Genomic DNA, 25,362 nt, shown 5'->3' with positions numbered 1-25,362 from the left:
GGAGAGCCATGCTGGCTCAGGTAAGTGGTCTATGTAACTTTCTTTTCACTCTACCCTCCATTCAAGACAGTCTTTTCTCAACTTTATACACGAGACAGCATTCCCACTGTACATGAGACAGTCATTAAATTTGTACGAGAATTAGCAGGCTGAGCATTATAGTCATATTTGTCGGGTGTTGCTAAGGCGGATCATCGTACAAGCAGATTCCGCTGAGTGGATCTCGTCTAAATGATGTGGGGATTACAGGTTGATCCCCGGTTAGATCCGGATTGCCACACGCTAGGATCAGACTAATATGCGTCAAAGAAAATGTGTCCCTGTCCTTCCCACTCTTAGGGAACGTCGTGAACTGGCGGCAGTTAAACTGCTCAAAAACATGCTAAACCCGGAGCATCCACTGCATGACTTGGTACCGGACGTGAGGCCAGCAGGAACGGGAATGTCTCTCAGGAACTCGGGGGGGATCAGGGTACCCAGGGCTAGAACAAACAGACTGTATAATTCATTCTTACATTACTCAATCCGTCTATACAACAGCCAAATGAAGGCTTAGTGCCTCTATGTATAATGTAAGTGTTGTGATGTCTCTAATGTACTTTTGCTAAGTTGACTCGTGTTTACTTTTTGTTAGGTCAACCCAATTCAGTTGTACCATGTACTACTGCTATGTTGATTTTTTATGAATAAAGTAAAGTAAAGTAAAAAAAATGTACAAAGACGCACTGAAATTAAGTATCAAGTCACGCAATAGGTCCCATACATAAGTACGGCCGTCGTACTTAGCACAGCTTCTCCCAAACATTCAACAAAGAGAGGCAACACGCAAGTACGATTTTCTCAAAATCCTGTCACATCTGACAATTGAATTGATTGTTTTTTTGGTTATATCAGCTTCAGGTACAAAGGTATAATCTGAAGAGTACATAGCAAATTTTCAGGTGCTACAAGTAAAAGAGACTGTTCTAAGGTGTTAGTGGTTTGAACAGTGTACAAGAACTTAGGTTTCCAATAAACGTTAGTGGGGTCGTGTGGCGTGTAGCGGCAGCGTTCTCGACTCGGAACCAGAGGCCCCGAGTTCGAGTCCTGACATGCCACCGATCTTGTGCCCTTGGGAAAGGCACTTTACACGACTTTCCTCACTTCGCTCAGGTGAAAATGAGTATTGTACTGTCCCTGTGTTGGTGGCGGCATTAATATAAGTTGAAAAAAACTTGAGTGTGCCGTCACCTCGTCTTGTGATTGCATGTTTCGGAATAAAAAAAATAAATAAACGTACATAGTTCTAAAATATTCCAGGTCCGACTCATTTCAGGTTCATATTTTTTCCAAACCAAAAGTAATCAGCATGGCAGCTGACGAATGGGAGGATCATTTTCTTGTGACCAAAGAGTAATTCTGATATTACTGAAACTTAGAAATGGATGTTTGTATCGCACCACCTTGATGTTTAATGATGCAATATTGCAACAAACCCCGCGGCCAAAGGTATATTATATACGACAGGCAATGAAATAACATTTGAGACCATGGGGCATTTGATGTTTGGTTAAATTTTATATTGGATGGTCATAATTGCTCTATTGCGACAGAAATTATTTCCTCAATAAAACAGAACAGAAATCTTCACTTTCAAAACAGGATCTTTAAATCGTCAAGGAAATGTTTTCTGCCACGCTGATGACGATGTTCACGGTTATGACGTCTGTATATGTCCCCGTGAGCACCAGTTTCGCGTGTGGATCATGCCGAAAGGTGTGATTCATGTGTACATCCGACAGGGCTGGCACTGGTAGTCTATCATTGTCACTCATCCACATGTTTCTGTGTTGTTTTTGGTAGTATAGCGGCTATAGCCGTTCTTCAATGTAACACACCAGCCTTGCAGGCATGTGGAGGCGGCTGGTTATATTAAATGCTCCAAAATGCTGCCTTACTTCCCCACCGTTCCCTACCACAAAAAAACATTTTTACTACTAAAATCAAAGAACCCACATATTACAGAAGAAGTGGGTAAATTCGTCTTCCACTGCCTAAAAAGAAGAAGTCAAACCCAGTAAAACTAGTGTCATGTCATGTTGTAGAATATAGTATAATGTTAGAAGTAGATATAGTCTCACATACCACTGTACTTTCTTTCTATGTTGTTTGGAACTGCAATTAGCCTTCGGGCAAGTATTTGCAATAAACTTTCTGATATAAATATAAAATTAAATTACATTAAATTACAACACATCTTCGTCCCATACTGTATAGACTCTCTGGAGAAGTTGTGTGCTTGTCAGTGTCTGAATCTCAAGTCATAAGTGAAATGGGGATGAACAGAATATTCCACTTAAGAAAATGCCTCTGTAGTGTTTTTGTCAACATTTTTTTGTCCATTTTTTGGTAATTTTTACCGTCTCCACCACGACCGTTCTAGCCTGGGTCCCACACGCCGCATCTACCACCGGCTTCTTACTAGCTTCCCTGGTGGGCCAACGGTAACTGCGATGAAATGACTAAAAAACTGGTGGACGTCCCAACTACTAAGTACCTAATACCAGCCCAGAAGAGAACAAGAAATAGCCATGCCTTCAAGTACCAGAGTTATCAACCAAGGATTGCGGTGTTAAGAAGTCATTCTTTCCTAGAACTATCGCAGAGTGGAACTCGCTGTAACCTAGTACAGTAGGGGCATTGTCATTAGATAGCTTTACCATGCCTAGAGTTAGATGTTCAAGGGTTAGGTGTAACAAGCGCCGCGTGCCTGCGAAGCTGGTGTGTTACGCCGAAGGGCGGTTATACCGGCTATACCGATACAGATGGATTGCAGGCTACCAAGCTACGACCCTTCGTGGTTTACATCCAAATTGGCCCTTTGTTGGTGAACACTACTTTGCGGTTACTCATGAAAAAAGCAATAACACATCCATTATTTTGTCACCTTATCCCCGGTATGTAAGGGATCATTACCTGCACGAAAACGTGTCATATCGGATTTTTCACGGCTGTTGCTTTTCTTTCATGCCCAGTTGAGTTTCCCCGTAAGGTCTGCTCTGATGCCATCAATAATGTATTGATGCCAGGGGACCAGGCGTATTAGACAGTCCTCATTGAATTATACACGCTTTGGGAATTATTTTTTTCTCATATATGATACAGATATAATACATTGTTCTTCACTAGAAGAGTAAGTAAGTTACAAAGACTGAGAATGATTGTTGTAGAAATTTGTCCAGAATAGACAAAGGCACAAACAAAATACACGATCAAATTTCTCTAAAGGTAAGTATCATCTCGTGAAAGGTAGGCAGTGAGATCTTTGTGTCACTACATAGCTTGACTTAATCGAGGACAACAGGCGAGAGCGTACATGATTTTTATAGTTCCTTCCAAAAATATCAAGAGCTTTGCCTTTGAATGCAGTTAAGCAAGTGGTAAAGGACGTTGTTTTTTGATTTTAATATCTCAATATGATCCTCATCGGTTGACTGCAGTGCAAACATTCCAATAGTTTTTCAAAAAGGATTATCCACAGCCCCATGCCAATGTGTCAAAAGGTCCTGATCTTTGACTCTTCACACATCAGATGCTGGCAAAAGCGAAAGATAATTGCAGCTCAGACTCTAACCTGACACATTTATACAGCTGTAACCTAATTATCCCTTACACAAACTGTCATGCTAAAGTGCATTTATGTAGTTTGGAAGATCTTGTCTTCATAAATGAATTCTGCGATCAATCCAGGCGAGTTATGTTCGCTTCAGGTACGTTCGCACGAATTACGCTTAGATGAGTGGATGCATGTGCGAGCAGATACAGTTTCATTGTGCTCTTTATTATCAATAGTTTAACATAAGCAAAAAAATGCACAAAACGTTGACATTCACACGGTGTAGCCCAGCATACTACTGCTCTGTTTATTCTTACGCAAACATGCTGTGACCAGCTCCTCCAACTCTGTCTTGCTACATAATGTAATTCAATACCATAGAGTGTCTGCTACAGTCCCAGTCACCACGGTGACAGCCGCCCATGTCATGTCATTGACCTTATGTATTTGCAGAAGAGGAAGAAAAATCAGATGGAAAACATGTTTCTGCGAAGGTAACATAAAAAGTGTAAAAACAATATGATCATTATCAGCGACCGGTGTAGGATAAAATTACATGAACGCCAAGGCATGTCGGACAGACATTATCAAGGCAATTCGTAAAGAGATCCCTTTGGGAATCTGCTAGTCCTTGACAGGCATATGGAGTATGTCACTACGTAGCTTGAGTTGATGTAATGGTAATGAGTAGATACCCTTTTAGATCTTTTAGTTCCTTCTATAACGGAAACTGTCTGTGACCATTTATCTGTTTCCTTATTAGGCATCTGATGCATATTTCAGGCAAAACAAAAATACTCTTGATGAGGAAATTTGAAATCGCTTTGCGCGCCTTTGAATAAAACTCAACATACAGAAAGGATATATACAGGGGACCTGTACATGTATATATGGAAACGGAATGAAATTCGTAGAAACCAACCGTTATTGCTTCTTGCCAGTAGCAAAGTATAATAGGGGCAGTGGCAATTTTGGTAAAAAGTCATCGTAGAGTTGAACGGCTGACTAAACGGGTACAAGTTCGCAATTACAAGACTGTGACCTTCCTTGGTAAGACACGGCACCAGAGATCGTATCAAAGCTACTGAGTAACAAAGTCATGAATACAGCGATAGCTCTAGGAAAATACGAGTTTATGAACACCTCTATCCTTGGTTGATAATTCTGTACGTTCTTGAAGGCATAACTAGTTCTTGTTCTCATATGTCTTAGTCCCCTGGACTTGAATTCGTATTTTGAAGCATGCACAATATCAAACGTTGGAATGAATACTTCAAAGGAGTTTCAGAGTTTTGACAGCATCTGGCAATTATTCCGTACCAGAGGTGCCGGTCATGATTGTGAAAACTGGGAATCCTCGGCGGGGTCAACGGCTTTTGAAGAGGGTCGCTGAATTGTGTAATCTGCCTGCGCTTTGAAAGGCAATTGCGTACGGAAAGAAGTGGGCTAAAGGGTTGTGCCGGATTTGAAAGAGGGTCACTGAATTTTGTAACCCCGCTTTGAAATAGGCAATTGTGTAGAAACGCGTGGACTGAAATTGATGGAAAAATTTTCTCTGGCGATCTGGGAAATTGGTCGAAGGAAATTTTTGCTGTTGTCACGACTTTAATATACAATAGACATAAAAGCAGCACGGAGTCAGTGGTAGGCCCCTATTGTATCCAGAACCCTGTATACATAAAAATAAACCAATAACTAGAGAAGTAACATTTGCAAAGCAAATGCATAATGTTTACCTTCGAACATGGTCTGCTCTGTTAAATCTTACTCAAACAAATTCACATACGTGTGCTACTAGTATATGGTGACAGGAGCAGAGCAGACCATGAAATTGCAACATTATATAGCCCAAGACCAGTCACCATGGTAACAGACGTCAACAAATCATGTCATTGGTCAGGTCAGAGGTCACTGTTTGGAGAAGAAAAAGAGGAAGAAACTGAGGAAAAACAATATGTTTTCCTTCGGTAAACATAACAAAATCACGAACAACCATCGCCTTGATTTTTACTGTCAGCAATAGTTTCATTTGTCTGGAACAGAAAGGCGAAAAAAATAACCTAAATCAATATGTTTACTCCTGTGTAGGTTAGCATAGCAAGTCCTTATTTACATACATCCGTTACCAACTTAAGTGCCCCACTGTCATGTAGTGATTTTAAAAGTTCATGCTGGTGAAAATAATCATGTATACTTCTCTTGACTTTCATTTTCATGGATATCTTGTCGAAGTAATTGTAATATAATGTTTTGTTGTAAACATTCGTTTGATATGGGTAGAAGCCATATAGGGTGATGACTTCACAAAATGTACTGGCAAGGGTGTAGGTATTGAGTCCGAGAGTTGTAGCCATCTCGGAAAGGTTGCTGTTGTACTTCTCATTCCAGAACCTAAATGCAAGACAATTTTTGATTAGAGTGATATTTGACAGAGATACTGTAATAGATGAAAGAAAGTCAGGACCCACATCCGAATGAAGCATTTTGCGATCAATCTTGCCGAATGGGGTCAAAACGGACCCCGATATGTTTTAGTGACAGATAGATAGAAAGAAAGAGACTGAGAGAGACTGAGAGAGAGAGGGAGAGAAAGAAAGAGAGATTTCATCATGGGACACTTACGTTTTGATATGAGGTCTTGGTGGAGACACCGAATACGTGATTGTGATGTTAAGATCCAACTTCCTTATCATCGTGTTTAAAGCAGTAAAGTTTCCGTGGGTGCCGAGTATATAGCTCATTATGGAGTTATTCCGAGAAATTATCAAATGGGGGTCTGAATTGAGTCTATCTATTTGGTCTAATGCTCTCCTGTTGATAATGGTCATGTTCGTCTTCTCACCGACATCCTGAAACAAACAAAAATATCAACTAGAGTTCCACGATCTCATACCTTCGCCAAATGATGCTAGCCTTTATGACTCAGATATTATATATCAATCCCCTATTATGCATGAATTATATCTGTTGATCATATTCTACACCAAAAGATAGTCTTATCTTAACAAAGAATGCCATTATAGCATTTTCTCATAAATTATGCAAATGAGGTCCTTATTTAAATAAGTTCTACTTAATGATGTTCACCTTTAATCAACTTTCAAATACTATAGATCTTACTTGTAAAGATACTAATAAAGGATTGCATTAGCATCTTATAGTGATCGATCAAAAGGACAAGATGAAACATGGAGGTATTGTCACCTGTTCGAATGTCTTTAATGGAGCACCATTTACTCTGATAACAAAATCATTGCGGTCAATGTCTTCCCCACAGCCGCTTTCAAGGAGAATGCCGCTATTGCCGACAACCGCGCATGTCCGGTAATGTCCCACTGGTGTTGTCGTGACAGACGTTCCATTTTTCTCAGACTGGTTAAACTTAAAGATGACGAAATTTTCTGATGGGTTGAAAGAGCGACTCGTCAGATTGCTGAAACAAAAATGTTAAAATATTTAACTTGTGTACATATATGACTGATACATTTGACGCTACATGGCGCAAAAAATGTTATTCTTTCATATCCCGTCTGTACAACTCCTCAAACAACATTATCCAATCTGTTTTCAAATCTGATGTAATATTCCGCAACAGATTCTTCCGCAATATCTGGGCCCGTCATTTTTTGCCTGTCTTCCAGTGACACCCACTGTAGGTTTGTTTTCATTTCCGTGACACTAGCACCACTTTCATATTTGTTTATACAGAATCTTGCAGCTTCGTTTTTGTACCATTTCCAGTTTGTGTACCATTTCTTTGTATATGGATCCCTCTTAATAAATAATAGTGTTTTGCAAAAATGATTTGAATATTTACTTATCTACACAAGAAATCAGTCACTCAAGCAACTGGATAAATGTTGAGATACACTTACCTAATACGAAATGCTGATGTAACGTTGTACCAGTCGATGAATGAACCCTTAGTGCCAAAGGCTGTAACTTTTCTCTTCATCAGGGGTTTTGTACTGAAGCTGACGCAAAAACAATATTAAATCTAGCGTGAGATGTAAAATGACAGTTTATTTAAAAGATAGAAATGTACTGTGTAGGTAATTTCCATTCGATTTGCTGTATTTTCTATCAAGTTATCAAGGTATTCCTGTGGCTTTTACGTGAATACAAAATCGGTACATTTGTCGACAAAGTATGTCTCACCTCACCTCACCTCTCGTCACCTCCCCTCAACTAACAAGTTAATCACTGTTAAAGGCTTCGATTATTTGCGCGTTTCTTCCTAACAGAACTTGACATCCTCACTGAAATTGACATCCTCTGAACAGGCGAAAATCAATGCGCGCGAGGATGTCATAAAATTAGGTCGGTGTGGCCTTAACAACATTCTACAAGTTGCATCACGGAATGATCACTGTTGACTCCCGTAACCTGCCCACTGTCAGTCAACACAAACGACAGACAAGACGGTCACACCCCCTGACCTACGACATGTGCTTTGTGGAGACATGCTTAATGTGCTTAATGTGCTTTATGCAGACATGCGTCTCTGCAGAACAACACACAGGCAGATGTCTTTCTTTCCACGAACTGTAGCTGAGTGGAACTCCCTGCCTGCGAGGTCGTGTCTGTCCAATCCTTAGACTCCTTTAAGAACAAGCTGGATAGCTTGCAATAGCTGCCATTTTCCGACACATTACTTTTGAAAAAAACATCAACATGCTACCGTGACCTCTGACCTCACCAACCAACCAAGTGCGGCAAAGTACGTTGATGTTGGCCGTCAATCAACAAATAAGACTAAGAAGTTCAAACCACTGAACTGACGAAGAAGACATATCAATTTTAATTCTAAAGCATTATGTACGAATCTTCTTTGTTCACATAATCTCTCCCCCCACCTGAAATAACCTTTTAGTAACAAAACTAGAAAGGTAACATTTGCAAAGCAAATCCATAATGTTTACCTCCACAATTTATTTATCTATTTATTTATTTATTTATTGCAATTCTTCACATACACATGTGCATGGAAGACATGGTAGAACAGTTGGACTTAAGTACACCTTTTCAAGGCCACCATGCCGACAAACAAATAGACGATTGGTCTAGCCTAACAAACTACTGCTCTGTTTACTGTTACTCAAACACAAGAAGGTAAACATAAAGATACTTACTTCGTAAGGTTGTATTCCTGCAGCAGGAAGAAAGATAAAATCAAAACTACAGCAAATAAGACTGGAATGGTGATAAAAGATCTTTTCATAATCTTAGCCATGTTTCAGTAGGCCAAAGAAAATAGTTGTGGTCGAACGGGTTGGAGACAGATTAACCTTCTACCTGCTGCCTAAACCGGCAAACAAGACAACTAACTGCTACCTTGGTAGGGTGCACTGACACTCCCTAATTAGTCAACTTGTGACCTTAATTACGCACAATGTTGGGAGCCACGCTCCTCCGCAGCGTCCGCTAGCGCGCTATAATTAAATCCACATCTGGGCGCGCGGCGGGATCCCCAGAGCAACACAGTGCGGAAGCATTAGCGTGTATTTGTGTCCTGAGGCCGAGAACGCATTTTGCGCAAAGCATGCTGGGTAGCAGAGTGAACTGTCCTGGGGACGAGAGTTTGTGGCGCGGAGAATGCCAAAACTCCCTCCGTGGCTAAGTTCCTTCCGCGACTAACTCCCTTCTGGGCAAATGTAGAGGGATAACGGTACACCCTCATAGCGTCACCAAATGAGGTACTTTGTAAAGGTCCGTTTCATTTGGTATATATTACCATTGTGACAGCATTTTATACCCCAAAATAGGAATCTTGCGTCTTGTTTTAGGTCCCGATGTGTACATGTATTCAGATGGCCGCCGTGTAACGTTAAGACTAGCGAGCGCGCACAACAATACCGCCAGAGTAGAGTAGGTTATCATAACTCTTTAGAAAGCGCAAAGAAAACAAAAACGACAGATTTGCATTAAAGAAAGTTTATTTTCCATAGCCTGGGCTAAGCCACGATCTATAACCTATGGCTTCTCCACGGGCGCTGGGGACGAGCGTGGTTGGGAGCACAGACACTCACCAGACGTTATTGGTCCATCCAAGGACACCCCCTGGGTGCACATACACTCACCAGAGGTTATTGACCCGTAAAAGGACACCCCCTGTATAATGTCCTTGGCCCGAGGCTTTTCATTTTTACACAAACAACCTTACCACCTGAAATATGACAAACATGTAACGAGCTTTTTGTCACAGATATTTTAGATGCTTAAATGAAATATAAAAATTCGCATTCCTTATGAAAATTGACAAGCCATGTATCATTATCCCCATATGCTCGTACATATGCGACTGTCTCAAGAAGCGAGAAAAAGCAGATTTTGGGAAGTACGATATAAAAGAGACCAAAACACAGAAAAGTTTTTCATGGCCACTATTTCTGTGTACTTTTGATATGAATTGTTAATTTTTCCTTCATACAAACAGCCCGGCCTGGCCCCGGTTTGGAAATGTGACCTAAGCATAAGTATGTCAGATCTGATTGGCATAGATCGGGGTTTACTGTGCCAACTGGGTCGTTCTGTTTTATGAGTTCCACCTCAGGACGTGTCATTTATACATGAACCCCGTCCTACAGGGAAATACAGCAGGCTTGAGATGGATGACACGTTCAGCCTGGTCGTTATTAAATTTTATTGCTTTATGAGAAAGATCAGAGATCGATACTTAAGTCTGTTTTTGATACCTCTTTGAAAAATGTCAACATGGCCTGAAGACAAGTAACCCACTTTCATTTAGCTCCCACTTTGTTCCTGCCAGCCATATACTAGTAGTAAGTCGTATTGATTTATGAAAAAAGGCCAGAGGCTGAGCCTTTGGCAATTTCTTGCTCATCTTTGAAATGTCGAAGTTGGTCAGAGTAACGTTTCTTTAATTTAGGTCACAAATATGTCTGACAAAAGTCTAAGAATGTTGAGATGGTACTTCAGAAGCAATGCCGATATACCGTTCTATGGACGCTAAGTTGTTTTCTCATGCGGCCTTCTCGGTCGACGATTGGGTCATCTTCGCGTCATATACGAGAGAATTACGCAGGCGTGATGATTGATAACTCGTTTACTCGCTTATTGAGTTTATTGCTTTTTGTAGAAATGAGTCAAACCGAGATCGTTTGGTCATATCTGACGCTTAAGTCTGTTTTTGAAACTGTAGGTGGTTTCATTCATCATCTTCAGAATGACGTAAAGACTTGCCGAAAACAGGATCAAAGGAGCTTAAGCGCCATTGATCAAACAAGAAAGGACGGCCATGATGTCGGGACATATTTCACATGTTCGTCTGGTTTTCACAATTTATCACTCTCACGTCTTTTGCGGCCTTTTAAATGACCCTGAAATCCTAGCTTTAGGAAGTTTCGTTCGTTACCACTAGGCACATACATCATGTTTGGACAGGAGCCGTTCCCATGCTGTGATGCAGGTGATATGGGAAAGGTGTGGAGAGTGTGATTGCCAAAATATACACGGGTGTCCTCAGAGGTTGAATTCTTTAGCATACTGTATACTATCTTTTGACTAATGCGCATTGAGCAATTCTGAACCCTTATATGTTTTGCACTGTATAATTCGCAAGCAAATGATGTGGTGCGTAAGGCTTATATCAGTGTTTCTGTATTTCAGACAAATATGGTCAACTCACATATCCTGGTGTGTGTCATGACGTCACTGCTGATGACGTTGTTGGTCCTGCCAACGGTCGAGTCTGCGCCTGCGCCTTACGATGCTCAAGATCGACTGAGCGAGTTCCGAAATCTGCTCAAGCGGCTGGACGACGAAGATGTAAGTTGATATTGCAAAAAAATAATTTCGAAAAATAAAAGATTTGCATAATTGTCACATAATTATGTCAAGCGTCACTTAAGCTACCTACATGTACATACCAAAAATCACGACGATCCGACGTTCTTGAGTTATCCTCTTATGAATATTTTCAAAGAAATGCCCCTGCAGTTCCTGAGCAAGCCACTAAGGGGCCCAAACCTACGTCACTTCTTTCCCAGCACAAGGCCTACCTACCATCCAAATTTCATGACCCTAGCACGTCCAGATCACGAGATATCAAAACCGGAAGTTCAGCTGCAGTACCATTAGAAGCCGCTAGGGGGCCCAACATCTAATCGTTTCGAGGTCTCATCAAGACCTACCCACCTACCAAATATCAAGATAATCCATCGAAGCTTTCTCGAGTTATGCTGTTGACGGACAGACACACAGACATACATACAGACACACGGCCAGGAAAACATAACCTTCGTCAATTCTTGGCGAAGGTAACAATATGTTTTCCTTCGGTAAACATAACAAGCGATGACGATGGTGACGATGACGAAAATCGTTTAAATTTTTCAGGAATCTTACCCCCTCACTGACCGAGAAGACGAGTACTCGAGCAAGATGGCGCCTGAAGAACAGGAGTTGCCGTTCGATACGGAAGGTTTCGGCTCCGAGGGGAAGGACGAGGAGATGCAGAAAAGAGGCAAGAAGAAGAAGTACCGCACCATCTGTATCGACTGGACCAAGGGGACCTGGACCTGGTGCTGGAAAGCCTACGTGAGTAGCGGACAGTAACGCTAAAAACAGTTCCTGATAATAAACAAAGACGTTTGAAAAAAGTACACTCCTCTGATGTTGGGGAACATCGAATCGCGCAAATCATTCTTCCGGTTCTAGGAGCGGTGGTGCCAGGCTCTGAACCGGCTGTCATGCGCTTACCGTGGCAGCATTTAAAAATGAATAGTGATTTGCAAGATTGTGATGTTTCCTAACATTACATTGGTGTATTTTGTCCTAACGTATTTGTTCATTGAATAACACCTATCACGTTTGACTATATTCTAGACCTGTTGCATTTCAGTGTTGTTGGTGGTGTCACCTCGTCTTTAACATCCAACACTCAAACCTGTACAGGTGACCACCTGGCCAATGTTACCATTATTGCTTGCCAAGCTAGCATCAAGAATCCTGTCTATAGTGATTATCTGTCCATATAGAGCAGATTTTCTCGGTCCCTTGAGTGTCCCTTCTTGGATAGCTTTGACCGGAAATGTGTATAGATAGTCTAGCATGGGACACTTAGTCACAGCCACTAGCCTGACGTTTCCTACTTGTCCTTCGACTCGATTTTTTTATTTATTTATTTATCTTAAAAGACAGTTGGGTGGTACCTTCAGTCTCTGAAAGACTGATTTCCAAGGTAGCCCAACAGTACATACACATTGAACAACATGGAATACAATAAACATTAAACAAAATAAACAGATTAGTCAAATGATCAAACGTATCAAATGACAATAATTGAATGCGCCATCATCAGAGATATCTTAGCACCGTGTATGACATGATATTTCACATTGTAGCGTAAAATATGTGCATTGTGATGTCCCTACAATTATGTGTTAAAATTGTGATATCAGAAGGTAAACATTTCAAATATTTAATAGATAAATATGATCTAGTTCTTGTATTTGCCATTTTATTTGTTAACATCACAATTATTTTTATTATTTCTCTGCAGTGACGAGGAAGGCGGCGTCCACAACAGCTCACCAGCATTAAAAAAACGGCTTCAGATTCATGACGTCACGCAGGAATATTTTTGTAGTCACACATATGATCATGCAAAGTATAGCCCGAATGAAGATACGCTCCGGCATAGACTATAGGACATTTGTAATGCTGTTGTATAAGCTAATATAAAGCCCTGGTTGCATACATCGCCTAGCGCTACGAGGAGTCTTTTTTTCTGTGACGATTGTGTCACAAGTCATAAGTTTGAGAAGCATCGTACCATATAATTATGTGACCGAGGCTTTAGGTTGTAAAACTAGTGATCTCTTGAATGCAAAAGTTAAACAGTTGCAGTTGAGCTTGTTTGACAGTGATATTACTAGTGTTGGTCGTTTCCTGTACCATGTAAGCTGCCTGACACCAATTATATAAGCTCTTGAACTTTTGTTCCGTAGTCTACCAGTTTGATATATGTAGGAATTGGCCTGCAATGTATTTTAGTGGTTATTAGGATTATTAATAATAAACCAATGATGGAAAACATGAATGAAACATACACCACACTGTTCTGAGACCTCACATCATTTAATACAAAATCCCCAACAAAATGAATCAAAGTAAACATTTAACACTTAAGGTCCAAATCTATTACATAAAAGAAAGCATCGTATAGAAAAGATTTGCGCACTTTGCAAGTTTAAAGTCAAAAGAAAAACAGGCTGCGGTAAATGTAAAAAGACTTCGTTTATGGAAAATTTCGAATAAGTCATCTGCTTTTAACAAGCGTAAAAGCAACAAAATTATAACAGAACTGATTTTACTGTTTGCCAAGTAACGGTTTGTGATACGTGATTCGGTATCACCGTCCAACTAGCATCTATCAGATATCATAATAAGGATAAAGATGAGCAGAACAGTGCTTCGCACATTTTCCATAGATATTTTTGATCCAAGGTGCCTGTAACAGACATCAAACCTTACGATACTAATGCAACTTATATTACAGCTCCGGTAGCACCCTATTGTAATCACCAAAATAATCCAATGTTCAAAACATAAGCCAATATACATATATAAATTACATTAACTTTACTTTAAATACATCCTAGCCTTTTCATTCAACATATAGGACATCGAAGCCAACATACCCACCATACATAACTTAGACGTTGATGTATTTGCATTTGAACATACACAGCGTCAAAATGTATCGAAATACAATTAAATAATATGTCACCTTAAATCTGTTCACAAGATATAGTCCTACATTTTTACTGTGCTATATCATAGCAAAAACAGGACTATAAAAGCACGCGTAGTGTTGCTGTCCTGATTCCAACAAAACAGTACAAGGAACGAACGAACACAGGACATACCCATTAACAGTTTTCTAAAGGGGACACTACGACTACACATTCTAAATAGCAGCTAGAACTTAAGCCAATCTATCACCAATCTACCAAACAATATCAATATCTTATCTTAATAGAAGCAATCCTAGAAAGTGCCCTAGGACACATTTTCAACGTAAAATATTGACACAGCGTACTTGCGAAAACTATTGATAAACTGTTCCCTTCCTCGGAGAATATAGAACTATAGCTCATTTCAAACATATTTCTCGTCTGTTGCCTTTTTGTGTCTTTTTTTAAAGATCAAAATAGCGTTTTAAAATCAGTTCATAAAAATAGCAAACTATGATTTTCCCAATCAGTACATGAAAGAAATAATACTGTTTTCAAGTAGCTGAAAATATATATTGTAAATTTGCAGTTTTGACACAACTGCACGAGTTGGTCAGTACTATATTGCATCTAATTATTTTTATCGTATTTCTACCAAGACATCTGAACAGTATACAAAGTTGCGGTACTATGGCCTCCTCTCTAATGGTTGATTTCATGTCGAAATACATATTGTAGTTTTTAATGTCCTCAATGGGTTATCATATTGTTTGCCATTCAAGTTGTGCTTTTTCACACGAAATTCCAAAAATTTACATAAGACACCTCATACAATCGGTACTAACTGGGTTTTCCAATGAGTGCCAGAACCAGTTTACCAAGGTTCGGGTCTGACACGCTTTGTCTGGCTATCGTCAATGTTTCCTGGTAATATCTCCACTCTGGGTGTTGGTACTGTTTTGTAACATCCTCAAGATTCTCTAAACTTCTCAAAAGACTGTCCCTGTCAAGGTCTGTCGGTGGTTTTGATGCTGAAAGTCGTGCACAGTTTAACGCTTGTTTGACGGCTGCCTCCTCTAACGCCGTCTCTAACCAGTCCAGTTTCCTCCCCACCCTAGCTGCCCGCTCCGGTCCGGTTAACTGTACAGAAGGGACAAATACACCATTAAGACCTTTAAAAGCCAACACTGCACTAAATGTTGGATTTACACATGGTCGTAAATGGCAGTTAAGTCGAGTAATGTTTAATTTGGAAACAGTACCGAACTTTACAATAGTAGTGAATAAAAGTAAAGTCTCATAATTTCAATACCATTGTATAGTCCGGTACCGTTGACAATACCAAACTTTCCTGGCATTTACTACAATTGTTACATCCAACTTTTCGTGCAGTGCAATCTTCGAAAGCCTGTGTGATCTGAAACTGCTCCTCACCAATAAAAAAATAAAAATCAGAACTAGGAAGATCAAGGAGCTAACTCTGTTACTAAGTTTAAGTTTCAGGCTCAGATTATTACAAAGATTTTTAGTAGATTTCAAAATTGTGAAATCACATCAGGCGTTCTGGTAAATAAAACAGGTGATGGTTGAAGTAACATGCTCGCATTTTGATACAAAAGTGTTTTGCTCTTTTGTACTTCTTAAGATAAATACGAAGATGTGCAAGAAACAGAAATATCATAAATGGGAATTTTCTAAATTTGTATACTGAAAGAAGACCCAGTAAGACAGCCACCTCTACAATTACACCCAACAAAAGCCCCAAACGTTGACACATCCACGGTAAGTACTTTTCGATAATTAACACATTCCTTAGAGATGACATATGAGAGAACTGAAGTAATTTAATTTCATGCACACCTTGTCAAAGAAGGAAATTGGAGAAGGTCTTTCATTTGAAACCTTCCTTCAAAAATTATAAATCAGTGCATGCCTCAAAAGTTTAGTAAGCGGCATTTCGTGAAAGGAAAAGGTCTCAAATTTTCAAGTTGTTCTCGGATGAAAAGCGCTTGTTCTGATGACGTCGCATTGGATGAGTATGTGCACACAGGATTCACTGACGTCAGATATTTGTTGGAGAGCATGTCCCCATAATAATCTGAAGCACATACTCATCCAACGAATCACTAGAACAAAGTGCAGCAAAAAAGCTCAAAGCAGATACCGGTTAAGGAAAATCGTAGCTCTTTTTGCCCAGCTTTTCCGACACACAACCCTACCAAGAATCAAACAAAAAGCTTAAATCTTACCAAGGGGGGTTTAAACCTCCTTGGTCGTACCTCACAGCATCTGCTCAGAGTTTAGAGACATTTATCTGAGAAAACACGTGAAAAGTTGCGACCTTTTCCTCGCGGAAGACACGTTCGGCGGTTAGTTCTAGACGAGATCGCCAGCCGAGGAGGCGGCGGCGAGTGGAGATACGTACCGCAGGGAGTGTCCGATACTGACCTTTTTATACCCACCTCTTGGCCCGTGCCGCTTGACTGGGACGACGTCCGTGAGCGGGCCTTCGGTGTCATGGCTGCGGGGGTGACCGGCAGGTCCTCGTTGGCGCGCTGAATCATGAGGTGGGCCAGGGCCAGCACGTTCTGCCGGGTCGGCGGCATCTGGATCAGCTCCAGCAGGTTCTCCGGGGTGAAGCCAGAGAGCTCCTCGATGTTCTCGCGGAGCTCGTCGTCCGTCATCTGGTCCAGGGGAGTGTCGAGCTTGAAGCGGCACAGGTCCTCGCCGTTAGGCGGCAGGTCCACGTCGCCGTCCTTAAGGCACAGCAGCAGCGGGGTGATGTCCTTGTTCTTGAGCGTCACGTTCACCTTCACCACCACCACGTTCAAGCCTAGGGGGTAATAGTCACGTCAGGTGTTAGATTTGGGTGTTAACGTTGTATATTATGAGACCGATATATTCATATAAATTTGATACCTTGACAACAAATATGGATAAATTTCAGTTCTTGTAATCTCTGACACTGGTATTTTTAGATTTAATATTCATTGAAATCTATTGACACGTTTTCGAAGTCATTGACAAAATACTTTGATAGGAACTGCAATGACCAAACGAGTCATTTTAAAGATAGAAAGACAATCGTCACACTATTTAACTTTAACGAGTCTAAGGCATTACTTGATCGTTCTTAACACTAACCCCACCACCATTCATAATGGAAAACGGGTGAGGAAAATCGGAGAGACCTGAAGAAAGAACGCAAATGCTCTGCTTGAGAAAAGTAAAACAGGAAGGGACGTAGAAATTCTAAGTAAACACAGTTTTTGTCAGCAAGCGCAGCGCTGATATGTTTATCCGTGCAAAGTGTACAAAAATGACGCAAGGGGACTAGGAAGCCAAGATGGTGGTGGCTTGGATGGGTCCAAGATGGTGACCAATCCTTCGGAACGCGCATTGGGCATAAGCAACAAGCAGGCATGTTGAACTCGAGGAAAGTCAACTGTCAAGAACATTTCTAATGCAGTGACTCCCAGGTTCTTCACGATATATAGATTACGAAGGGAAAGGGTATAGAATGGCACTGAAACAGTATCTCCTCGCTGTAAGCAGTGATGCGGGCTTGTCCTATGCTTGTCCAGCGTTTGTAGCAGATACGTGAAAACCGCCGTGTACCCAGGATGGTGAGGATGATGCGGCCGAGCTCCCTGTTGGTGATGTTGGTGCGAGCCTCCTGCAGGGCCTTCTCGTACTTGTGGCAGTCCTCGTGCCGGTACTTCCTGCCCAGCTCCACCAGGATGGTCAGGGCGTTGATGAGGGAGATGGCGTCGTAAGACAGGTCGCGTTTCTTACAGATCTGCTTCACGGTCCCCAGGACGTCTTCCAGGCTCTGTGCAGAAAGGAAAAAGTTTTATGTCCAAGTCTATTGTGATATCTATGACATGGCATGCAAACTTTCGACATTGCATTTTTGCAATTTTGTTTTCTATTTGGTACAAAGTTGCTCTCACCTGGTCTAGTATGGGTGATATCCACAGAGGCTAGATCAGCTATATATTACAGATATCGTATCCTTTCTCCCTTCGTCTCTTATCAAATGTCATATATCCTTCCTTCCCTCATTTCTCATCGGATATTATATGATTTCTGCCTTGCTAGCTCCTAACTCAACTCCCAAATGGCCCTTGAATCCTGTCAGGTGGAGACTTTAAATTTCGTATACCAAAACAGTAAAGACAAATCAAACTCACGTTAAAGTTTGGATGGTGGCTCCGTTCTTCGTTGGCCAGAATGATGAGGTAATGGCACAGTATAAGCGTGTTAGGCCTGCGAAAAAAACGGTTAAATATTTAATATATATATTACTACAAACACCATTGACATAACGATTTGCTTACAAAAATGGTTGTTTACGTTTACACAGGCTAAAGTTTTTGACCTCATAAGTTGTTCAATCTTCTTCTCCCTGCTTAAGTAGCCGTATGATACCAAATTTGCATTAGTTATGGGGTTAAACTGACGAGTTGTGGGGTCGTGTGGCGTAGCGGCAGCGTTCTCGTCTCGGAACCAGAGGCCCCGGGTTCGAGTCCTAACATGCCACCGATCTTGTGCCCTTGGGAAAGGCACTTTACGCGGTTTTCCTCACTTAGCTCAGGTGTAAATGAGTATTGTCCTGTCATGTATTTGTCCCGTGTTGGTGGCGGCATTAATATAAGTTGAAAAAACTTGAGTGTGTCGTCACCACGTCTGGTGATTACATGTTGGAATAAAAAAAAAACTGACGAGGAACAGAACAGAACTGACCTGTTAGGCGTGAGTCCGCAGAGGATGAGCAGTTCCTTCGGTTTGAACCCGCACAGATCGCTGGTGCAGTCGTTCAGCTGCTGTTCTCCCATCTGGTCCATGGGCTGGTAGGCGTAGAACCGCGCCAGCGGGTCCGGCATGCCGGGGTTTCCCCGCATCAGCATCAGCAGCACCTCGGTGAAGTCCTTCCCCACCAGAGTCACTCCCTGGCGCAGCACCGGGCCAACTGAGGCGGGTAACACACATCAGAACCGCGGGTCTATCTGGAGGCTACTGCGGCCCGCTGATGGCTATGCAAGCGTCAATGGTTAGCTCCCTTTCAAGCATGTTATAACGGCCTTCTCGGTCCCTTCGATCGTGCAGGTTCATGATCAAACAAGCAAAATCTGGTGACACTGCGGTCATCATCTGTCTCACGTTGATAACATTTCGCCTTCGGATTAACTTTTGCTGGTGTCTATGCAAGCGTTAATACCCACATTTTTCTTGCTAAGCAAAGTTCACAGCTTCCAAGAATACAACGAGTCTGCTCTTGCGATGTGTTTTTTCATCAGGATATTTCCAAGCTAGTATACATACCAGATGACATACAGGAATATGATGGCAAAAAGCTAATCATTTGATATGAATCAAACGGAAACTAGTAAACCTTTCAAAGTCAACCATACAGTACGTATACGCACATTAAGCTTGGTCAGGAGCGCTATTCGTAAAGACTGCAATAACCACATTTAAGCGTACACATAATTAAGCTAGAAGACTCGGGGATCTGATGCATGGTATATTACAAGGAAACTAATGATGCATATCTGCATGGGTAACTTAAAGGCAGGTAAGGCAGTTGGACCAAAGGAAAGGCAAAATGGACTTTTATTCATGTTAAAGGCTTTTGCGGAATGACAAAGTCGCAGCTATTGCATTGCAGGACAGTACAGGAAGCAACTAGAATCTACATGATGCTTTATGTTGTACGCTGAGAATGCCAACTGCATTATGGCAGACCAGGCAAGAAGCACTACAACAACAATGTGCGACAGACAAGAATCTCAGTCTGGGCGTATGTGGGAAATTGGGCGTTACAAAAGCACTACAGACATTACTGCGACAAGCCAAGGGTGGGGTACAAGATTATCTACTGCGAAAATGATGCTACTGCTAAGGGAGCAAGGAATCTCTGCCTGCGAATGCTCTGAGGGATAGGCAAGGCTGTGCTATGCCGGATCTACTCAGTTGAGGCATTAGCATACAATTAAGACGTGGGGGGCATAGGGCGATCAAGAGCGCGGCATCAAAAGCGCAGAGCAAATGCGACAAGGGATAAGAATAGGTATTGAGGAGATGGGGCATCCTAGAGTGCTGCGTGGTTGCAACACGGCCAAGGAAGGGAGAAAATCAGGAGGGTAGAGGAAGGAAAGGCAGGGCTGCAATCCCAATTGCGAACGGTAGGGGGCCTCACTTGGATCTGGTTTCGGAGGAGGAGGAGCGGCCTGCTGTTGGGGCACTTCCTGCTGCATGGTCATGGATCCCCAGCCCGGCATGGACTGGAAGCTGGCTCCGTACGGCAGCGTGGCGCTCTGCATGGGCGCCTGGGCGATGATGTAGGCTGGCTGCTGGAAGCTCATCCCCGCGGGCAGGGTGGAAAACGACGACATGGACTGTTGAACCTGTCCCCGTCCTGAAAACGTGGATGAGGTTACGGTGTATGCATGGTAAACAACATGTGAGCTGCCCTCCACCGTTTTTTTAAACGTGGATGAGGTTACGGTGCATGGTAAACAACATGTTCCACCACATTTTTGACAGCCGCACCGATGACAGGCTATGTGGCATATTTTTTTCTTTAACTGCCTCTTCGCAGATTTTTGATAGGTACCACAATCTAGAGATCGGGAACTTTAGAAACACGGTAAAAAATTCTCATCAGTGATTGTATTGTTGGATTTTTATGGGTTCACCACACCACGAAGTGGTGTGGTGAAACCATATTGCTTTTTCTGATGTTTCTTCTTCTTCTTCTTCTTCTTCTCCTCCTCCTGCCATTTTTTAAATGGATTCAGCTTCTTCATTTTAGGGCCCAAGGTCCTGAAATTTGGTATGGAGGTACAGTGGGCAAATACCCCTAGGCGTTTTTTAAATTATTGTGATACAGGCTTTTAGAATGGTTTTATTTGAGTTTTTTGGCTGTGTTATAGCAAATGTATTACTGTATTAGTGTGCCTTGTTTACCACGTTTGGACATGAGTCATCACAATGGAATGCAGGGCATCAACCAATAGGCATGCAGCTTTCCTCTATTCTTCTTGCTGATTGGCTGTTGGGATTTAACTTGATTAACACCTGCATAGATCATTTCCACCTGCACAGAGCATTTCTTGCTGATTGGCTGTTGGGATTTAACTTGATTAACACCTGCTCAGAGCATTTCCATACTGACAGTATGTCTGTATTCAAGTGTTTTGGTAGGTATTTCAAGCTTTCCTGCTCCAGCATTGGAATGCGGGGCATGGACGTTTTTTTTATTTTGAAAATCAACAGTTTGCATTATGCAATTAAAAATCCTAACCAATAAAGTAGGGAATAGCTATCCAACTGTTGTTTTAGTTGTATTTTACTTCATATTATAGTTATATCAATGTAAATCATTGTTTTCCCTTGTGTTTCTCATTCTTTCCCTGCCATGTCGTAAAATGTGGTGAACCCATCGCTGTATTTGCTCCAAAGCAAATATTGGCCTTTCTAGTTTTACACGTTTTCTATTTAAGTTATTAAAAGTCTCTAAGCCTTATCCACATGAAGTTTCAAGAATGAACGTAAGAATAGGCAATTGACCTTAGATGCCAAATTTTGGCAAAAAATACACATGGTGGGAGCATATTTGCTACAGTAAGAGTTAGACGTGTAGTTACTGGGAAACTAAGACTAATAAGACAAACAGTACTGGCAACAGAAGTTCTCCTGCTACACCTCGCGATGAGGAGGACCAAAGAAGAAGAAGACCTTTACCAGGCAAACTTCCGCCCAGCATGACACTGCCCGACTCGGTCCAGGGCCCCGGTCCGTAGTAGTTCTCTGCGCGAACCCGGAAGCGGTAGTGGCCGCCGGGGTTGAGGTTGCCGACCCGGTGGGAGGTACGGGTGGCGGAGGAGGACACCGTGGTCCAGCCGTGCGCGTCGTTAGAGTCGCGCTTCTGGATCACGTAGTTGGTGACCTGGGGTGATAGATTCGAAGAAAAATTCGATTGATGTTACGTTCACCTTAAGTGTCTGTGCTGCAAAGACGTGCGTTCAACTACTGTTCAATATACATATCCAGTGCAAAACATGTCTCATAAAAACTTAAAAATGTTAAGAATTAAAGACGGGTGTTAAAACAATTAAGTCCGTTCAACGTGTGCTTAGTTACAGCACTTTTGAGTGTAGATCCAAGGTGTTTCTCAATGTGTTTAAAGTGTTATCAAGACGCCAAATAAATGAATAATAAAAGGCAAATCTACATGTAAGTCCTTGGACATGTACACATGTGCACTATCCAAAACAGTGCCTGATCCTAATCCTGACTCATTCAATCACAGAACTAGATAGGCACAATAGGCCTCTTGTAAAGAATGCTGGGGACTTTCCTTGGTGCTGAAATGTATGTTAGACACTGGTCCCTCATTACATACTTGCAAACAAATCAATCATTAGTTCGTACTTATAAACCTGCCTTTCTGACAACTCTCCAGTGTCACTGACAAAAGGTAGTGGATGCTACCTGAAACGTCTGACCGTTTCCAAAATCATATCCAGTTGCTTGAGTAACTGTTTTTGGCGTACATATTTCCACTAACTGATTCCTACTCACCTCGCTGCCGCCATCGTCCAACGGCGGGCTCCAGCGAAGGGTCACCCGGTCACCGGTCACTTCTTCATAGGTCAGGGTCCCGGGGACGCCGGGAGGTCGGCCTGGTGGCACAGGATGAACAGTTTGAGCACAACTTATACATATTCAAGAAAATGTGGAACTCGCGTATATATGTTTAGCAAATGTATAGCGACATTATTTTTCCTGCTTTTGGTGTTCTTAGTCCCCTAAGGGCTATATTGTCAATGGGAATCTCTTTTTTCATTAAGCCTTACTGCACAAGTTTGAGGAGAATAATCCCTACCATGGCGGCTCTGGACCATGATCCGTTCGCTCTCGGTCGGTTCCCCGACGCCGCACTGGTTCTCAGCCGCCACACGGAACAGGTACTCCCCACCGGGCACCAGGTTAGGCACGGTGTAGTTGAAACCTGCGGCAACACATTGCAATACAAGTTTGATAGAGTACGAATTCTCTGCACACAACCAATGTTTCCGACGTTTCTATCTGTGAACTGTCTGCGACACATATCCAGAACCGTGCCTGTGGCAAATCTACGTTCTTGGATACACGAAGACTATCCAGAAACGTGCCTGATCCATGATCCAAACCACGCCCATTCAGTAATAGAACCAGATAGGCACTGTTCTGAATACGATAGACGCCTTCCTCAGAGCAATAGTGGCTGGTTCTACTTCTAACTTTTGTAATATTACGGCAGTGCTTTAAGAAAATAGTTTAAACCTCGGAGATAGAACACTCATGTACTTCAAATTTAAGGTCTTTAAGTATTTCAGATCTTGACCATACTCAGAAAGTATTGACAAATGTACCTGGGACATAAGGGTTGACCATGACCCAGTTGTTGCGGTCATAATCGAACTTTTCAACCGAGTAGTTAGTGATGTTGCTGCCGCCATCGTCCATTGGCTGTCGCCATGACAACGCCACGGAATCCTGCATGATGTCATCGACACGCACCTCTTTAGGAGGTCCCGGCTTGTCTGTGTTGGAAAAAGAAAAATAGCATGTTACTATAGTGCGTACCCCCATTGCCTCCTAATAACATTGGAGATGTATTGGAGATGTACTATATATTAAGTTTCTACATTCTTTATTGTATAGGGTTGACTTCTTTGAAGGCCCATAAAATTCCCCACGTTTGTGTATGATTTTGCGTGGATTTAGTAGCCTTTTGGGGGTTTTCTTTTGGTATGATTTGCATGCACATAGATTAAATAGGTAAAATAGATTGCCGCCATGTGAGAGATATTTACCGATGACGACCACGTCCACGTCAGCCTTGGCTCGTCCGGCGGTGTTGGCCAGGGCCAGGCGGTAGTTCCCGGCGTCAGACCGCTGGCAGTTCTTGATGGACAGGGTGGTGGAGGTGGCAGCGTTCTCGATCGTCACTCGGTCGCCACTGAAATGAGAAATCAGAGATTTTATTCAGACTTCTGGCAAGTGTGTAATTCCCTTTCTCTTCTTCGCAAGCTCCAAAGAGAGGCCCACTCCCTGTCTGTACACAACACAGCAATGAGGTAGTCGCCACCGTCACTTCCCCCTCATGTCGACCGGTCAGACTCTGAAACCTTTCCCCTCTCCTCATCTCAATCACCAACCCAGGACTGTTAATCTACTCTGCCTGACACGAAACTGGTGTCAGGCAGCCTGGCACCAGTTAGCCACCCAAAGAAATACTTCCTTGGCCGGCAGAAAAAATGTTTTCGATGATTAAGACAATGGAAGCTTGGGCTGAATGAGCAAATGAGCGTTAGAATTCGAAGGCCAATGGTAATTAACTCTGTGTGCAATGGAAACGAGTAAGAGATAAATGGAATTTTTTTTGCCAACTGATTGATATGGAACGATCGATCGATCGATCGATCGATCGATTGATTGATTGATTGATTGGTTGTTCTAACCTGTAGATCTCCACGTCGTCCTTGGTCCAGACGATGTCCGGAGTGGGTCGGCCGCTGAACGGGATGTCCAGGATGATGACTGACCCTGTCTTCACCACCAACTTGTCCTTCAGGTCAAGGTTAATCATCGGAGCAGCTGCACGACAGACCATACAAGGTACCAGTCAAGTTTTTTTTTCCAACATGTAATCACCAGACGTGGTGACGACACACTCAAGTTTTTTCAACTTATATTAATGCCGCCACCAACACAGGGGACAAATACATGACAGGACAATACTCTTTTACACCTGAGCTAAGTGAGGAAAGCCGTGTAAAGTGCCTTTCCCAAGGGCACAAGATCGGTGGCATGATAGGACTCGAACCCGCGACTCTAAGTTCCGAGTCGCGCACTCTGCCGCTACGCCACACGACCCCACACTACCAGTCAAGGTTAATTCCCAAGCAGATCTTTTGGTGGCTGCAAAGACAGTATCAAATTGGCCAGACAGTTACCGTTGCCAATAGCCAATTTGATACTATCTTTGCAGCCACCTAAAGGTCTGCTTGATTT

At 42.2% G+C, this 25,362-nt stretch overlaps 3 protein-coding genes across 9 annotated transcripts in view; 1 reads left to right on the top strand and 2 right to left on the bottom strand.

Moving 5' to 3' along the window:
* Window positions 1–13,961, top strand: part of LOC109478071 — a 17,542-nt gene extending 3,581 nt beyond the window's left edge. The window contains exons 2-4 of the mRNA XM_019779531.1: window positions 11,225–11,383; window positions 11,954–12,154; window positions 13,119–13,961. Of these exons, the coding sequence (XP_019635090.1) occupies window positions 11,231–11,383; window positions 11,954–12,154; window positions 13,119–13,121 (357 nt within the window). The 5' untranslated portion in view covers window positions 11,225–11,230 and the 3' untranslated portion in view covers window positions 13,122–13,961. The remainder of the gene's footprint in view (window positions 1–11,224; window positions 11,384–11,953; window positions 12,155–13,118) is intronic.
* On the bottom strand, window positions 5,682–7,556 carry LOC109478068 (alpha-2,8-sialyltransferase 8B-like). The gene is made up of 4 exons (XM_019779528.1): window positions 7,471–7,556; window positions 6,800–7,028; window positions 6,218–6,444; window positions 5,682–5,986 (listed from the first exon to the last, which is right to left on the bottom strand). Exons 1-4 carry the CDS (start codon window positions 7,548–7,550, stop codon window positions 5,701–5,703), a joined length of 822 nt encoding a protein of 273 aa, XP_019635087.1. The 5' UTR covers window positions 7,551–7,556; the 3' UTR covers window positions 5,682–5,700.
* Window positions 13,681–25,362, bottom strand: part of LOC109478062 — a 25,506-nt gene continuing 13,824 nt past the window's right edge. For 5 of the 7 annotated variants that reach the window (XM_019779516.1, XM_019779517.1, XM_019779522.1 and 2 more), the window contains 12 exons: window positions 24,810–24,945; window positions 24,162–24,307; window positions 23,718–23,888; window positions 23,189–23,314; window positions 22,885–22,985; window positions 22,045–22,249; window positions 20,498–20,716; window positions 19,042–19,267; window positions 18,489–18,564; window positions 17,914–18,127; window positions 16,758–17,128; window positions 13,681–15,435 (listed from right to left, as the gene is read on the bottom strand). In XM_019779516.1, the coding sequence (XP_019635075.1) occupies window positions 15,136–15,435; window positions 16,758–17,128; window positions 17,914–18,127; window positions 18,489–18,564; window positions 19,042–19,267; window positions 20,498–20,716; window positions 22,045–22,249; window positions 22,885–22,985; window positions 23,189–23,314; window positions 23,718–23,888; window positions 24,162–24,307; window positions 24,810–24,945 (2,291 nt within the window). In that variant the 3' untranslated portion in view covers window positions 13,681–15,135. Of the gene's footprint in view, window positions 15,436–16,743; window positions 17,129–17,913; window positions 18,128–18,488; window positions 18,565–19,041; window positions 19,268–20,497; window positions 20,717–22,044; window positions 22,250–22,884; window positions 22,986–23,188; window positions 23,315–23,717; window positions 23,889–24,161; window positions 24,308–24,809; window positions 24,946–25,362 lie in introns of all 7 variants that reach the window. The other 2 variants (XM_019779518.1, XM_019779519.1) reach the window with 2 other exon arrangements.

The sequence above is a fragment of the Branchiostoma belcheri genome, unplaced genomic scaffold (assembly GCF_001625305.1).
Source record: "Branchiostoma belcheri isolate BF01 breed outbred unplaced genomic scaffold, Haploidv18h27 scaffold42, whole genome shotgun sequence".
Lineage (NCBI taxonomy): Eukaryota > Metazoa > Chordata > Leptocardii > Amphioxiformes > Branchiostomatidae > Branchiostoma > Branchiostoma belcheri.
Note: the sequence above shows the minus strand (reverse complement) of the source record. Positions and strands in the feature narration are given on the sequence as shown.